This window comes from Acanthopagrus latus, chromosome 22 (assembly GCF_904848185.1).
Source record: "Acanthopagrus latus isolate v.2019 chromosome 22, fAcaLat1.1, whole genome shotgun sequence".
NCBI classification, from domain to species: Eukaryota; Metazoa; Chordata; class Actinopteri; order Spariformes; family Sparidae; genus Acanthopagrus; species Acanthopagrus latus.
In genome coordinates, this window is record NC_051060.1 from 14,587,795 (window position 1) to 14,603,856 (window position 16,062).

Here is a 16,062-nt window from a genome sequence, read left to right on the forward strand (position 1 = left end):
TGGCTCCAAAAGCCGTTGACTGCCAAGTGTCGATCACCCCATGGGTCGGGGAGATGTTTGAACTGTAGACTGTCAACCAATCAAGGATTGCAAAGCACGAGCAACTATAGACTCTAGGTCAGTGGGCGGTGGGGAATTGTCTACAGCGGGTTTGCACTGTGCTGGGCCCGACATAAATGTGGGAATCTCAACTGCATAATTTATGGTAGTGAGGGACTGTGTTCATTCTCTCCCCTGATAATGTGAAATACACATCCAATGGTGCAAATGTTGAGTATATGCTTGTATATTGCAGTTAATTCTGTTCCCCACCAGAGATCACCAGAGTTCGGTTGTGATGTTGTGTTGTTTGTCAATGGTAGGGTTGCAACAGGTTTCTACAACTGACTGACACAACTTGAAACCTCTTTTTAATGAAAGTTTATGTATAAAATCTCCCTGTTGAATATAAATTTGATAAATGACAATAAGAAAGCTGTACATGAGGAAGAAAGAGCAGGACGTTTAAAAATGTAGTCCCTCTTGAGAATTAAAAAAACTACTTAACTTTGAGCAAAAGTGGAAGAAAGCAAAGTTCAGGACCTTTTTGTTGTTATTTTTCTGAGATTAGATTATCATAGTATGTATTTCTTTCTTTTTTTTTTTTTTCCAGGCAAGGTTTGACTTCAGAATGTTAGCATGTTTGGCTGTAGTTAAGGGTGTAACGATACATCGCTTTGGATCAATATATCAATGAAATGAGGTTTACACCCAGTAAATGTGCTGAAATACTAGTTTGGAGTTACTGATATTTTACACCAGCTAACATTTAATCGATACTTAAGTAACCATAGTAAGAGAACCAGTACTTGGACAGAGACACAGTATCTTCCCGAAATTCACTGTCCAATTTTCTTTTTCTGAATGACAGTTAAGAGGTAAACGTTTTAATCCTGCTATCTCCATGCTAACGGATGCAGATCACAGAGTAATATACAAGTAAGCTTTTCTTTATTTAATTGCTTTTGTGAACTTTTACTCACAATTTTGGATGTAGTATTCAATGTGTGATATTGCATAAACTGACAACTTTATTTTTTTTTTTTGTCTTTTGTGAGTGATTATGAAGACATGCCTTTTTCAGAATGGATGGCCTATCAAAGCAGCTGCAAAGTACCAAGATGAAAGTGACGATGACTGATGGGGATCTCTTCGGTCACTGTTGGAAACTATAACAATACATCACTGTTATTGTGTGTGTGTGTGTGTGTGTGTGTGTGTGTGTGTGTGTGTGTGTGTGTGTGTGTGTGTGTGTGTGTGTGTGTGTGTAAAGGAGCACTCACATTGGTAATACGAAATTATATACCGTATATGTTGACCAAATGTACTGTACTTTTACTAAAAGTCATGTATGCTGTCAAACTTTTTTCTTTGTTTACGCCTTCAAGCTCATTGTCTGCCCCATTTCTGTCCATATATATTGATAGCTTAATTAACTTAAGTAAAGTGTACCCTGCTGTGATCTTTTGCACCAGCACACATTTGCTCAGCCTGAAAGGCATCCTTCAGTACGGAGCATTCCATATGAGCAGCTGAAGTTTTGTTCACCAAGATAATCTTGTAAAATGAACGCCCCACCCATACATCACCACCACTAAGCTTCATTCTACACAATTATTCTACACGTAGAGTGAGAGAAGTAAAAGCTAAAATGGGCTGGTAAAGACGGACAAGTGAGTAGATGTGTCTGTTGTGATGATGATGGTACATGTCCATGACAACATCTGTAATCCTTTTTTGTTGGCAACTGCCGTTTTTAAGACAAGCTGTTTATAATTAAACAATGGGACATTCAATTGTGTATTTCATGTCGTGGAAGACAAGTGTAAATATCGTATGCTTCAGATACTAGAGAACTGGATTTGCAAACGACTAATTTCCAGGTTTTAAGAAGACTACACACTACAACGCTGTATTTCACTCAGTTTCCATCACCAGAGGGCGACATAGCGCAATACATCATCGTGAAAGGGCAACTGTCGAAGATAAATGTATGCATTTGTTAAATGTTCATTTGAACACATTATCTTATGTTATACTTGATCTCGGTCACATAAATTACCCGTATAAACCAACAATTGTGCTGACATTGAAGCTACAAACAGGAATTTGATATAGTCGTCCGTAGTGACAGCTCATTGGGCAGTAGCCCCCCACGTGACCAGAAATGGCTTTAACCCGCATTCACTATGACAACATTTCGTAACTAAAGTGTGCGATGTAACGTTTCTTTTGTGCCGATCAGTCATAAAATATGAAACAACACTTTAACATTTCGTTGGCACTGTTTTTGTGGTTACTTAAATCATACAACCGTGACTGAGAGTTATAGTGAGGAGAATGACTCTCCCACTTTGCCAGAAATATGGTATCGCTTCTCGGCCTTTTGGCTAAGATCAAGTGTAGTATCTGTTCTTATCAGTTTAATATCTGATACGTCCCCTACCCGGGGACCATATATTAAATTGATTTTTGGAGCAGGGAGATGGAATAGGGGCTTGCTCCGTCCACTCCACGCATCGACCTGGTATTGCAGTACTTCCAGGAACGGTGCACCCCCCCTCTCGCTGTTAAAAATTAATTAACTTTCCATGGTGAAGTCCACTGATATTTAATTGTGTTTGTTATGCTGCGTGTTTACATTCTTGTTAGAGGGACGACATACTGGTTATGACAAGCTTCACAGTAACATACGTGGTTAATTTGACCATGTTTTTTATGGTTCTCTCTTCTCAAGCCTGGTCACTATATCTGAGGCGTGGTAGAAAATAATTTAATTACATTAGCACATTAACTACAGGAAAATAAAATGTTCTCACAGTGCACATTACATGTCTTTTTAATCATACGTTGACCACGAGAGTAGGTGCATTAGGGTCCTATTTTTTGGTTAAAAGCTTAACAAATTTATTGTACTTCTGTTAATATATGAAATGATAACCATTAGTTCCAAACCCAGTGAAAAAGGTTCTGATTCTTAGTTTTCATCATTCAGGAAGAAGGAACAACTCAAATTAGCATTTTAAACAGATCAATATAGAAACAAAATTAACAAAAGTCTTAATGGAGTCAATGACAAGTGCATACTTTAAACCAACTTTTTATTTTTTAACAAAAGCTTTTTTCACATTGAACTCAAGAAAGTGAACACTCCATATGATCCTTAATAGTCTGCAGTCACAAATATTGCAAACCATGTCCACTGTAAGACTCAAACACAATCCAAAAAGAAAACGCTTCGAGTGTTATTTCTGCGTGATGGGGAATGAATTCTGGTCCATTAACTCGCCAACTCTCTCCTGTAGGGTTTGGACCACCTCTTGAAGGATGAAGACGTGCGTGTCGTCAAGATCCTTGAGGATGAACTTCTTCCCCAGGGCCATCTTTTCATCCAGGAAGAGGAGGAACTGTTTCATGGCAGGATCACTGGTCCAATGAGTAAAAAGAATACTCAATAAATCATTAAATTTTACCACATCATTTAAAAATGATTAACTCAAATAATCCAATTCATCATGAGTTTTATATTTGTGTTGCAGCATGTTTTTCATAATTACTGGACAAAAGATTTCTGAGCTGAGGATGCATTTCTTACCATTCAACAAGGACACCTTTGTGTACGTTCACCATGTTGTCAGGTACAGAGAACAGCAGTCGATTGAGGTAAAAAATATATATATATATCAAAACCTGCAGCACAGTAAACAAAAACCAAAAATCACGTTTCTGACCATCAACATTAAGAAGCTAAGGTAGCATTAGTTAAACTAAGGACAGTAAATTGCAGTCAAGGAACATGAACAAACGACCTAAATGTTAGGGTTTGGCTCTCGGTCTTTTGAGGTAAAACTTAATTCTTAACGTTGGGTAACTAGACCTAATAAAACAAAAATATCCTAGTAAGGTTAGCGTAATGACAATACGACTGCTAGCTTTTGATTTCCCCTTGATTAGCTTGTTACCATTAACGTTCATGTAAAGTAGCTACATTATTAAAATAACTCCTGGGCTATTTTGCCAACTACTGCAATAATGACAGACTGAACATAATATAACAGGTATTAACAAATCTTGCTACGTTCAAGCGAAGACGACATGGACTTTGACTAACCTGATGGGCGCAGTTGTTTCCTTTGCTAACTTTTAATAGCATTTCAAGCTAGACGTGGGACGACGTACGGTGCGCACCGAGGGACAATTTCCAGCGGCACAAAATTGTGACGCGAACAGACTATACAGAATCGTATGTGACTTTTATCCTTTCCCTCTAGCTGGAGAAAGCTGCATAACTATATTTTACTGCACATTAATACTATTCATTATAGTTTTGCCGTATTCATTAACGATGAAATAGGTTAACGTTGCACTGGGTAATATAAGATCCTCTATCACGCTTTTTCATATCATATTCTCACATGACATGGTATAGTATATAGTTACATTTCTTGGAAATCTAATTTGAAGCTTTGGATAAATTAAATGTGCAAATTAATGCGCAAATCAAATTAAAATCCAATTTGACGACAATGGTGTAGATTTCCCACTAAAGCCTTTATACTCGCTCACTTTGAAGGGATATACGCCAGCGTATGGCAACGTTTCTGGCAGTAGATTTATATTGCATCACTTTATATTATCATATTGCTTAACCTTAGAATTATGAACTGTGTGTATATTCAGTTTTATTACCCCTGGGATCATGACTGCATATTCATTTCACTGTAGTGCTATCATAAAAATAAGAGTAAAAAAAGCTTCCACTGAGATATGCATTGTGAAACAGAAAATCATGCAGTTCATAGACATGTCAAATAAAGCCTCTGACTTCATACATTTATTCAGGGTCAGCATTGCTAGTGGCAATTTGTACTACAGATGCACGGAGAATAAAAAATCATTTGCTTGATTAGTTAGTCGCACAACAATAAATAATGCACCCTGATCTATTATTAATACAGGTTCATTTGAGGTAAGGTTCAGGAAGGAATATCATTTGGCAGACAATATGACTGTATTTAGAATAAAATACATAAATATAAAAAAATAAAATCATTGCTCTGGCCAAAAAAACTGGGGAGCACATCTGCCAATCACATGTCAGTGTACCATATGACCATTATCTGCCATATATTAGGCTGGTAAGTCTGAGATGAATAGGAAAAATAAAATACAGAATACATTTTCACAATCTGAATTACTTGTAAATGTGATTATGTTCTATAAAAATTCACGTAATCTTTAAAATTCATCTGACTTACAAGTGAGAGAGGCTAATGAAGGAGGATGACAAAATAAGCACCCACATTTCTTCCATCACAACTGACAACCTCACAGAAATCGATGTGTAAATTGATGTAATTTCTCTGCTTTAACTAGGGTCACATAAGAGATTGTTTATGTAAATGTTGACCAAGGAGAGGCAGTTATGTTTCCATTTGGTTTGAAGTGGGTGACACTGCTCTCCCCATTTCAAGTAAACAGTAGTACGTTGTATCAGCGTGTTTGTCTTCATATACTTCAGTCAGTGGCCGATGTAGCTCTGAAGTGCTTCTACGATGAACTGGAGGCTGCGCTTGTACAGAAATGAGTCCTTCTTCTCTGGCTTGCAGATGTTGAGATGATCTACATCCACCTCAATGAGCTCGCCGATGCCGAGATCTGTAACCGGACCAGAGTGGGCCCAATTATGAACAAGAATACAGACACATACTGTAGCTCTTAAGATAATATGCAATCTTTTCTCATGCACTGTAGATAGATGTGTTTCATTTGTCATGTGCATTTGTGTTACGTACTTGCCGACTGTGTCGGTACCACCAGTATCTTGATCATGGGACCAATGTTTGTTGGCAGTGTCTCGGCAAAGCTCAGCACTTTGATTTCCTTTTCTTTGGCCATGTTCAGGAAGTTTTCATTCAGGTTACGCAAGGCTGGTGAGTCTTAAAACACACGGATGATTGATGAGTTGATATTTAACTATTTATATGTAACACAAACACTCTTGGACCTCAGAATTAATTTTATTCTCTTACCTTTACATAGTTCTCTGACTTCTATAGACGGAAAGAGGAGATATCTGACATTTACTGAGTACTCTGCCATAAAAGTGCCATGGTGCGGAACACTGTAGAACATAATGCCCTTGGTGTTCTTTAACAGTCCTTGCATATCTGGGTCCTCTGAGGCATCCAGCAGCATTTTCTTCACAAGCAATCCTGATGGAGACACCAAACACAAGATGATACAGATGGAAATTAAGGGCAAAGTTTTAAATTAAGGCACGTGTGGAAGCCTTGTTTTTCTATTTCATGTTGCGTCAAAGGGAATTATGTAAAAATCTAACATGCTTGTGGAAGGAAAGTTCTGACAAAATACCTCCCATACTGTGGGCTACCCAGACCACAGGCCTCTCTCCAACTCCTGCCAACTTTAACTTCTTCAGTAGCTCTCGACTTCTGTAGGCTAAAGATTTCCTGAGACAACATAAAAAAAATTAATCAAAAGTTCATGATTGGAATCGTGCACAATTAAGTGGGATAATAAAAGATTTATTTTAACTTGGAATGGTATCTTAATTACCCTTAACCAAGTCGACCAAAAATGTACATTACTATTAGTATATAATAACTATGTCAACAAAGCATAATTACGCTCTTATACCAGAGAAAATATAATTTCCCCATACGATGTTCTACACTTCCTCACCTTTGATTCTCAGCAGGGCACTTGGCCATCCAATCACTGAGGTGACTGTCATACTCCACTGACAGTACTCTCAGATTTGGGCAATCAGCAGCCAACCATGACTGTCATTAAAAGAGGAAACGACAACAGTGAGAGATGACTGATCCATAGTTGCTCCAAAGATTTAATTTCATTGTAGGAGTGAAAACATGGAGGAAAGTTTATGATAATCCATAGTGATAAGTGGAACGATTTAGGTGGATTGTTCACCTTTGGCCAGCATTCAGTGTAGTCATCCATGTTTTCTGCCTCCTTCTCTTCCTCTGACACAACACGGTCCTTCTGCCTCCAAGTCTTAAAAGCTGCTCCTAGAATCCCATGGATGAAGAGCACGTCTGCTTTGATTGGCTGGCTGGAAATTAACACATTGTTTTATATGTAAACAAATAATTTTCTTTGCACAATCTGAAACTAATACAGTGTATATTTAAAAAAAAAAGATTTCAATAGAATTAATTGTTCTCCTACTTGCCACGTGTTTGTGGGTGGAGGATATAGACGCCGTCTTGGTATTTTTCCTTTACTGCCTCCCTATCCAGGTTGGCCAGAGCGCGGGCTGCATGAGACGCCTGCATGACATGCGGAGACTGCATCATCTCAGCCAGGACAGATACCCAGCCTGAAGATAGGTCAGAAATAAAGAAACAAATGTTATATCCATAATAATGTTTTGTACAGTTTTCAATTAATACATCTGAGATAGAAATAATTATAAACACAAAACAAACACAAACATACAAACAAGTGTGAGCAAGTATGACTACTGTAAAGCCTTTTTGGGTTGACCAATGGCTCATAGTTGTGGTAACATAAGAAAAACTATTGACATATGAATGATTAAGTAACGGTGAATATGTAAGTCTGGTTGTAATAATATCCTCAGTACACCCACTCAAGCTTACACATAACCACAACAGTCTATAAAATAATCAAATGAGTTGCACAATTACCAGACTGGGCTATGGCCTGATGAACACTCTCATTGAGTGCCAAATTTCCTATGATACGAACAATGTTCCTCTGAATCTTCAGGGAGTCTCTGCGAAGCTGATAAACCCTCTGGAGGAGCTGCAGGCCCCCGTTGGCAACTATTCGGTCACAGTGGCTCTGGACCTGCAGATGTGTTTCAGTAAGTTTAGAACATTTATACATCTTACCAAGCAAATTAAAATACACCACAGTCTTCCCAGGAGTTAGTCTCTGAGAGATAATTAAGTAATAGTTGTTTTTGTTCAGAAAACAATGTAATTCTGAAAAACAGTGTTCCATAAAAAACCAGTAAACCACAGAAAAACTGTTCCATAAACATGCGTATGCTGACAAGAGTCCCTATAAACCTGAAACATAAGAATCCACAGAATTAACTAAACTAAAACAAAATGTGTTCTGTGTTCTGAATAAACTATTCTTAATTGCTTTTAATACTGGGGGAAGATCGACAAGATGTGTTGTTTGATGCATTTCTTTGTTGTGTTTAACTGTTAATGAGGATCAGTACAACAACCTTCCCCAAGACTAGATCCTGTTTAGATGCATTGTGGCCATCATTACCTTTGAGTGCTGTACCAGTGCCTGTAAACAGAAGGATTCCACCTTCTCAGAGGGAACAGAGGTGAGGCTCTGGGCATAAGGCAGCCCATTACCTCCAAAACACCAAAGACCACCCTGCAACATGAGAGAACATGTGTTAATAAGAGTATATAAATTGGATTTAAATATTCAACCCTTTTTTACAAACACAGAATTGTTCTCCTGATGCTCCTTTGTTCTAGGTAGTCAGTTTCCAAAAGACAACATGCAGATGTGCTTGTGTGAGTCCGCATCTCTCTTGAATTACCCGTTGTGCTGCCAGGGACTGGGTGCTCTCTCTGAGGGCCAGTGAGGTGAAGTACTGAACACATGTGTCCACCTCAGACTGAGGCAGAGACCCCAGCAGCTGCCTCAGTTCATCTTCTACTGACAATCCCTGTATAGAGGACACATTGTAGTTATAATCTATATACCTGTTATACCTCTAAACCTATACTAACACAAAGTATCAAAAATCAGATTTCTTGAGAAATCTCTTGAGAAACACACAGCAATCCAAAAATGTGGAGCCAGTTGTTTAGTATAGAAACAAGGCCTGCGCTTTGCAAGTTAGAGAGATATTGATATCTATAAAGGAACATTAGTTCATCTAACTTATCTATGTATAATACTTACATCCTCGAGGTCAGGCAGCGTGGGTGTGCGCAGAAAGAATCGAAGGTCTACCTGAGGAGTCCGTGCCAGGCCCACTGCTGTTCGCTGGTCTATAACCTGTGCTGCTGTCTGGTACTGGTAGTCTGAATTATTTGCAACAGGTTATAATCAGAACCTACATTTTTTTAATATATGTAAACTTGAAGTGATTTGCAATATTATTTGTGCATTTTACCGTGCCAGTGGTGATTTTCTGCAAGTTCCTTCACAGCCTGTAGTCTGACAGCTTTATTAGCGGACTGTGTCCTCTTAAGTAAGACCCACAATGCCACCTCATGTGGGTCTGCATCCACATGGCTAAAGTGCTCTAAGACATACAGGGAACAAACTAAGCAACTGAACGTTAACATAACAAACTGGACTATGGATGTGACAAATATTCCTAAAGGCACTTTGCTCTCAAACTGTATCTACTGTGACTAACTACCAACTACCAGTATCTACGGTACCACTTTCACATTATTTGAACAGCTAGCAAGGTACAGACCTTGTTGTTTCAAACTTTGTGTCATCAGCTTGGCAGCTTTTTAATTTTTAAGTCAAAAGTGAATGTATTAGAAGTTTTACTGGAACATAATCTCATGAAAAAAATGCTACATATTGATAGAATCTTAGTGATACATACAGAGTTATTATAAAGTGAAGAAACCAAACATTGATCATGTGTATAATAGCCGATTGCGCAATATACACAATAATGCCCAAACTATGTGACATTCAAAACAGGATGTGCATGTACATGGCAGGTGTTTCCTTCGACCAAAAGCAACTGGGCAACTGTGGTTTTCTGAGAATAAACATCTGTATCACCCCTAACTCTATTTGTAGCAATTTGTGTCTTCTAACTTTAAAAACATGAGGACATGAACTAATCCCATAATGACAACTTTTGATTTCTTACCATCTAGTGATTGCAGAAAAAGCCTAGATGATAACTCCAGAAACCGCCTTGCTGCTTTATGAAGTTCCCTCCTTGCTTTAGTTGTCAGCCCTGGAAAAGACACAGTGTGAAAAGAAGTTACCTAGGAATTCAGTGTTTCTAACAACACAACCAAGATAACAAACACATTAATTTCAGCATAGTTAAGTAGGTGATAGTTTTCCATTAAATAAGAGAGCCTTGACCACTGGAAGTGAGATCCGTCAACAGACCGACCTAAATATGCGGGCAGGAAAGATAGTAGAGAGGGGAAGACATAAAAGACAGGAAGTAACAGACGTCACTGGGCACCTGGACATGACAAACTCTGAATAACTCGGAGCACACACAAGAAAGAAATAAAGCCACTCATTCAACTGGCCTGGGAAGTAAAAACAATACACAAAGTAACATCTTAGCTAAAAAGAACTATTAAAATAAGCATATTCTTTTTAGTTTTGTAAGGAGGTAGAAAAAGGGTCGCATTATAATCTACCACTTTGGTTTAGGTGACATTCAGTACCTGCAGTAAGGTTCTCCTTTTCATCAGAGGGAGTGGCTCTCAGATAGATGTAAGACTTGTACTTCTCCTGAAGAATTGCACGAGTGTCAATGGTCACAGCTTTGTCCAAGGCCTCCACTTCATAGGTGATAAAAAGACAGCCCCTGTAGAAACGGTACGGTAATGGTTAATCCAGTGACGCAGATATTTGCAGCAATTACATTTGGCCATTGAAACTGTAACTTACCCCAACACAACTGCACCTGTTACTTTAGCAAACTTCCCTACATTTCAGAAGAAAATAAATCTATATTAGATGAGCGTTTGAAGCTGTTCTCACAAATATGTAGGTTCTGTGTACGCGGAGTAACTGGGTGTGTGAGATGTGAAATGTAGGACAAATATGTCTAATAACTTACTTAAATGTTTCCACTGAAGCACTCTCCTCACTCCAGGCGGCCCAGCTGTACTCAGCCTCCGACAGCGGATCAAACGTAGAGCTGCAACAGACATCTTCTGCCTGCATACTCCCCCCAGTACGATGGGGCAAAATTAATCAGACCGCCAAAGAAGAGTACAACTTATTCAAACCTAAGCCAATCTCACACTGGAAACTAGTATTAGTCAGGTGGCTGGCCAAGGACACTTTTGCTAAAGCTAATTCAGTGTAACGCACACGTCAGTGCTCAGCTACAGAGCTCTAATGACCAAGCAGTGCGAACATTTAACAAGCCTGTCTCTCTGATGTAGACTAAACACAGTCAACTAAATAATGTGAGGGCATCAAATCATGCCCATGTCCTCAAGCTAACGTTAGCTAACTTAGCTGGAGTTAACGCGGAATAACTCAGCTAGTTGACAGCCTCTTCATCTGTCAGTCAGTGTAACGTTATCCCTAACATTAAGCTTTCTGTGACATTAAAGTGTGTCCTGTGTCAGATGGCCAACGTCAATTTAAACACCGACAACGTAATGGGTTAAGCTAAATGAACCGTTAGCTAGCACAAACTTACTTCAGGCTAGCGTTTCACTTCTAAAGCGCACAAACAGTGACAGATGGAGCCGACTGATTAAATTAATCTTTTTCGTGCGGGTTAATTTTCATGGTTGATAGTGACATTGCCCTTTTCTGCCGGCTAATAAGTTTTAAAAGGACGAACGTTACCGTGACGATCACGACTGCAGCACCCCGGTGTTCATAAACACAAGGGAAACATGTCTCACAAATAATACGTCATCGACCGCTACTAGAAAAAACTAGACAGCATAAGTTATTTAGTTATTTTGTTGATAGTTGGCAATTAGAAATATATTTAATCTGTTCCGTGTGTTATGTTATTAGAACATTAAAAAATATATATTCAACATAAATATCTGTGACCTCGCAAGCCTTACTGTTGCCAGATTGGACATGTAAAATAATATGCCTGCTTGAAGGGATCAGACTATTATAATGACTATATTGTTTACAGAAATGTGTGTCGTACTAACTGGTTGAGTGTTGTTGTTGTTTGAGATCACATCCTGTTTGGTATTTACTTTAGGAGGTAGTTCCCTTATTGCCACCACTAGTGAACAGCATCACAATGCAACATCATAAATTGATATCACAATCTCCAAATATGATTTTTAACACAGTCGGCAACAGAGGAACTAAGGAATTTTCTCTAATGTAGTATTTGTTTGCATGACTGCTGTATTTCGTGGCCATATTTTACAGGTGTTCATGTTATTACGTCCATATCATATCGTGTTGCCTTACACTAGATAAGGGCACTACTCTGTTTGTGGTAGAAAACACCCAAAAACCAAAACCACAAGCTTTATATAGAAAACGCAGTTGCTTTTGATTCTTGCTTTTATTACATTAACTTATGTTAAAAGTTCAGCAAAGTACATTCACATATAAAATACAAAAACATCACAATGCCCACGCTCACACGTACTGAACATGCAAACACACACTAAATAACTTTGAATGCCACACACCCTTATTACCACAGGTCTATAAAACATTTGAGGCAACAGTTGAAACATCAAATACACTTAAGGCTGTCTCCACAGGGCTCTGCACTAATATGTCAAATGACACATTTTTAAAATGTTTTAGTAACCATAAAATAAACACAAACACTTGCCCTCATTTGGGGTTCACACATACTATCAATCGCTCTTTTGCATAGTTATATTATCAGCAGGGACGAATGAGAAGTATTGCTTTGCAGCATAAATGCCCAGTCACCTGTCTTTATTCGTAGGTTTTTTTGCCTTGTCTTAATTAAAAAAAAAGATTCTGTGCAAGCATACACGAGTGTCAATCACCACTGAATACAGACTGCTAATAAAGGAGTAAATTGTTTGTAAGCAGCCATTGCCACATTAAAAAAAAAATCCGTCAGTATTGAATGATGAAAGGCAGTTATGCTTAAGTCAACACCAGATATATATTAACAAACCAAAAACATACAAAACTGTTTGTTGTTTCAGGGGTCTTACTTTGTTGAGTGTGGAACACACTTGACCTTTACATTGGCCTTCGCTCCGCCCAGCTCCACCTGGTCTTACAAATCAATACAGATTTAGTCCAACATCATTCGTTAATCCATTTACAACTCTGAGTTTATTTAGTTCGAGTCAGCCCGGTGCTCTGACTCCTCTCAGGTGCATGTTTCCTGATAAGCCCTAATAATGCTCTCATAAGCTGGAGGTGGGGTCTGTGTAGCATGGAAACCCCTCAGGCCACCGTTGCCCCAAAATGACTCTGGTCTTGGTGGGGTGGCAGCCGCCTGGGCTGCTGTTTGAGCCGATCCAGCCGACGTGGTCAGAGTCGGCGTACGAGGCAGCGTGGTCTGGCTCCCCTCCTCTGCCTCCCTTGCGATTTGGCTGCACTGGAGTAGAGGGTGGAAGGTAGAGGCCCTGAAGCTGGATTTGTGGCCCAGTGGGTCATACTGATCTGGGGAGGAAGTCTGGCGGTGAAAGCTGAAAGCAGCACTGACCAAGCTGTTGTTGCTGCGCCTGTCGTAGCTGCTGTTGCGGTTAAAGCCTGGGCGGTTGCGTGAAGACGTACGTGATTGGCGAGGAGGGCGGCGAGTGATTCTGGCTGAGCCTGCTTTGCGTCTGGACATCCAGGTCAAGAGCACGTAAACCAAAGCCCCTAAGACCAGGCCAACCGCCATGGACACACAGAAAGCTATGATAAGAGGGACTGTGAAGAGAGAAAACAAAAAGGAGGCTTTATGAACAGTGCTCGATTGTATTTTTGATGGATCCTTTTCAAACCACCTCCGTATTCTTGGCTTCTGTCTAATTCTTTTTTCTTTTCATTCTCTTCCTTCCGATTAACTTATTTACCCTGCAGGTTCATTTTGAGGGACAGTAGTTTTACAATATTTGTGTACGTGCAATACACCCAAATGCACGTTCTTCTCAGTAATTCTTTGTATTAATGTCTTTTTTTTTATCATCCCCTAGGAATGGAAAGAATTTTAATTAGAATCTATGGCCTTACGAAGATTACAGAAAACATCTGTTTGCAACAATTGGAGGTTTGCCAACAGTGTCTTGCAAGATGGTGCCCCTTGACAACATAATAAAAGGCTTTCCTCTTTCATGTTTACAAGAGCAAGTTTTCATGTAGACAACAAACTGATTGCATTTCAATCCCACAAAAAAGACACTGGCTTTTTGCTCATTGCGTCTTTGCCATAAGCTGTATTGCCAACATAAGCATGCTCGGGAGGAGACAGAATGCAGTGGCTAAGACAAATCCCATTGGACTGCTGCCAGAGAAAACAAATCAATTCCCTTTCAATATAGTTAAGTGTTAAAAAGACTGACCCTACTTTGCTACTAGCCCATATTTCCACAGCAGTTCTTTTTTTTCTTCCTTCTGTAACTTTGCGAAACGTGACACTGCTGGTCAAAAGTCATCTGGAAATGACATTTGGGAAAACTGAGGGGGGAAAAAAAAAAACTAAGAAAACACGTCCGTACATTATACATTTTGAGTGAGTATTTTTGAAATTAGCAAAAGTTTTCCATGAATATTTTAGTATGTGGGATTAGTTTATCTTCAGATGGAATCGGGACCACATATTGCAGCTATTCCAGAGGCGATTAAAGCTTGAATTCCTGAGAGAACAAACAGTGCCTATCAGAGACCACATGAAAAAGACCAGCGCAAAGAGAAGGGAAGTTGGAAGCGACTCACCAGCATCAAAAGACTGAAGTATTTCCAGAAAGACATTTGTGTCGTTCCCAGCCATGACTTTGTCTTTTCTGTCAGAGGAGAAGACAGACAGACTGATTGAACTGACAGTCTGTCTTTTACCGTCTCTCCTTCTCCCTTGTCCTCTTTTTCTGTCAATCCTTCGGTCTCGCTTTTCTCCTGATGGGGTTTCCTCACTTTCTGCTTCCCCCCTTTCCTGTTCTCGCACTTTCTCCCTCTGCCGTCCCTTGCTCACTTTTTCTGTCAGTATGTCTGTCTCCCTCAGAAGGGAGACTCAGCCCAGAGGCACACAGGACCGACTGGCGGCTAACTCTGGCAGTCGTCTTGTTTATGGAAGCGGAAAACTACACTGTCACATTTCCTGCTTTTCTGCTTGAAATTAGCAACAGGAGTGGCTTATCTATCCAGGACAGAGATCCTGGTGGTGGGGAGATGGGGTGTTGCTGTAATCACTTCCTCCCTCATCATTTCCTTCAGGTTGATTAATGTGAAACAGTGTCACCCCCAGCTCTGCAAGACTTCTTTTTTTTTTTTTTTTTACCGTAGGAAAGTCCACCACACTCACCAATAGTTTTGTTCCTTTCAGAGACGATTAATATGTCAATCTCATATTTTATCCTTCCACCACGGATACCACAGGCGACAGTTTTGCCATAAGTTGCACCAGCAGCTGCAGACTTGGAAGTCTGAAATGTGTGGTGAAGTCAAAACCACAGCAGGAGTTGATGGTGGCAGCGCTGTAAGTGTTTTCAATTTGCAGTTGTAATGTTGCAAGGGAAATTATTCCACTCTGGTGCATTTTTAAACAGATTGTGAGTCTTTTTCAGTTAGCTCAGTCTTTCCACAGTGTCTGCCAGGTCAACGTAGCCGGCATCGGTCGTCTGGTCCTTTTCTCAGTTTGGAGAGATCCAGTAAAAACATAGTGGTTTGATAAGCAGCACAGCTAAGCTTTCAATGCACAAACTGTTCTCTCTTTTTTTTGCCCATGACAAATCAGGACATAGTGAATAAGAAATTAAGCTCTTCATGTTACTCATTTTTTGATCCCACAGTCAGCATTGTTTTTCATCTAGCCCAAACCAAATCTGCAAGGTCATCAATACAGTCAAAAGGAAGGATACGGGTCGTTGTATTGGTATGCGTTTAATGTGGACCAGCCCATTTGCCCCGTCAGCTTTGGATTATACATCTCCTACCAGAGTGAAACCTTAAGTCCCACCTCAGCATTAATCATGTAAATTAATAATCCTGTCAAGTAAGATGAAAAAGTACAAGATTTTCAGACACAATCTTTGAGTGTGTTATACTGAGAAGTAGACAACCTTCAGCCATCCTCGCAAAGAGAGCGAGAGAGAGCGGGAGAAAATAACCCGAACAAAGCTTGAA

General features: G+C 39.6%; 4 protein-coding genes and 1 non-coding gene across 16 annotated transcripts in view; 2 read left to right on the top strand and 3 right to left on the bottom strand.

The window, feature by feature from the left end:
- Positions 1 to 2,596, top strand: part of LOC119012166 — a 20,381-nt gene extending 17,785 nt beyond the window's left edge. For 8 of the 9 annotated variants that reach the window (XR_005072386.1, XR_005072381.1, XR_005072382.1 and 5 more), the window contains 2 exons: positions 911 to 978; positions 1,124 to 2,596. The gene's annotated coding sequence lies outside the window, so the exon portion shown is untranslated. Of the gene's footprint in view, positions 1 to 910; positions 979 to 1,097 lie in introns of all 9 variants that reach the window. The other variant, XM_037085717.1, reaches the window with a different exon arrangement.
- On the top strand, positions 2,410 to 2,600 carry LOC119013157. The gene has a single exon (XR_005072704.1). It is a non-coding gene; the product is annotated as a U2 spliceosomal RNA (small nuclear RNA).
- A 523-nt stretch (positions 2,601 to 3,123) lies between these two features.
- gtf2h5 (general transcription factor IIH, polypeptide 5) lies at positions 3,124 to 4,258 on the bottom strand. Its single transcript, XM_037085721.1, has 3 exons — positions 4,151 to 4,258; positions 3,635 to 3,729; positions 3,124 to 3,465 (listed from the first exon to the last, which is right to left on the bottom strand). The coding sequence occupies exons 1-3, from the start codon at positions 4,190 to 4,192 to the stop codon at positions 3,285 to 3,287; spliced, it is 318 nt and encodes a 105-aa protein (XP_036941616.1). The 5' UTR covers positions 4,193 to 4,258; the 3' UTR covers positions 3,124 to 3,284.
- A 582-nt stretch (positions 4,259 to 4,840) lies between these two features.
- On the bottom strand, positions 4,841 to 11,672 carry serac1 (serine active site containing 1). 4 transcript variants are annotated; one of them, XM_037085709.1, is made up of 17 exons: positions 11,614 to 11,672; positions 10,868 to 10,968; positions 10,696 to 10,732; positions 10,470 to 10,612; positions 9,929 to 10,018; positions 9,203 to 9,334; positions 8,989 to 9,110; positions 8,621 to 8,749; positions 8,335 to 8,448; positions 7,734 to 7,896; positions 7,252 to 7,402; positions 6,994 to 7,135; positions 6,745 to 6,845; positions 6,415 to 6,512; positions 6,072 to 6,254; positions 5,835 to 5,978; positions 4,841 to 5,697 (listed from the first exon to the last, which is right to left on the bottom strand). In XM_037085709.1, exons 2-17 carry the CDS (start codon positions 10,959 to 10,961, stop codon positions 5,561 to 5,563), a joined length of 1,980 nt encoding a protein of 659 aa, XP_036941604.1. In that variant the 5' UTR covers positions 10,962 to 10,968; positions 11,614 to 11,672; the 3' UTR covers positions 4,841 to 5,560. The 4 variants fall into 4 exon arrangements, with proteins under 4 accessions (XP_036941604.1, XP_036941606.1, XP_036941605.1 ...); XM_037085711.1 differs by lacking the exon at positions 11,614 to 11,672 and adding an exon at positions 11,462 to 11,599; XM_037085710.1 differs by lacking the exon at positions 11,614 to 11,672 and having other exon boundaries at positions 10,868 to 11,443.
- Positions 11,673 to 12,288: 616 nt separating this feature from the next.
- myct1a (myc target 1a) lies at positions 12,289 to 15,036 on the bottom strand. Its single transcript, XM_037085718.1, has 2 exons — positions 14,659 to 15,036; positions 12,289 to 13,653 (listed from the first exon to the last, which is right to left on the bottom strand). The coding sequence occupies exons 1-2, from the start codon at positions 14,711 to 14,713 to the stop codon at positions 13,106 to 13,108; spliced, it is 603 nt and encodes a 200-aa protein (XP_036941613.1). The 5' UTR covers positions 14,714 to 15,036; the 3' UTR covers positions 12,289 to 13,105.
- Positions 15,037 to 16,062: the final 1,026 nt, after the last annotated feature.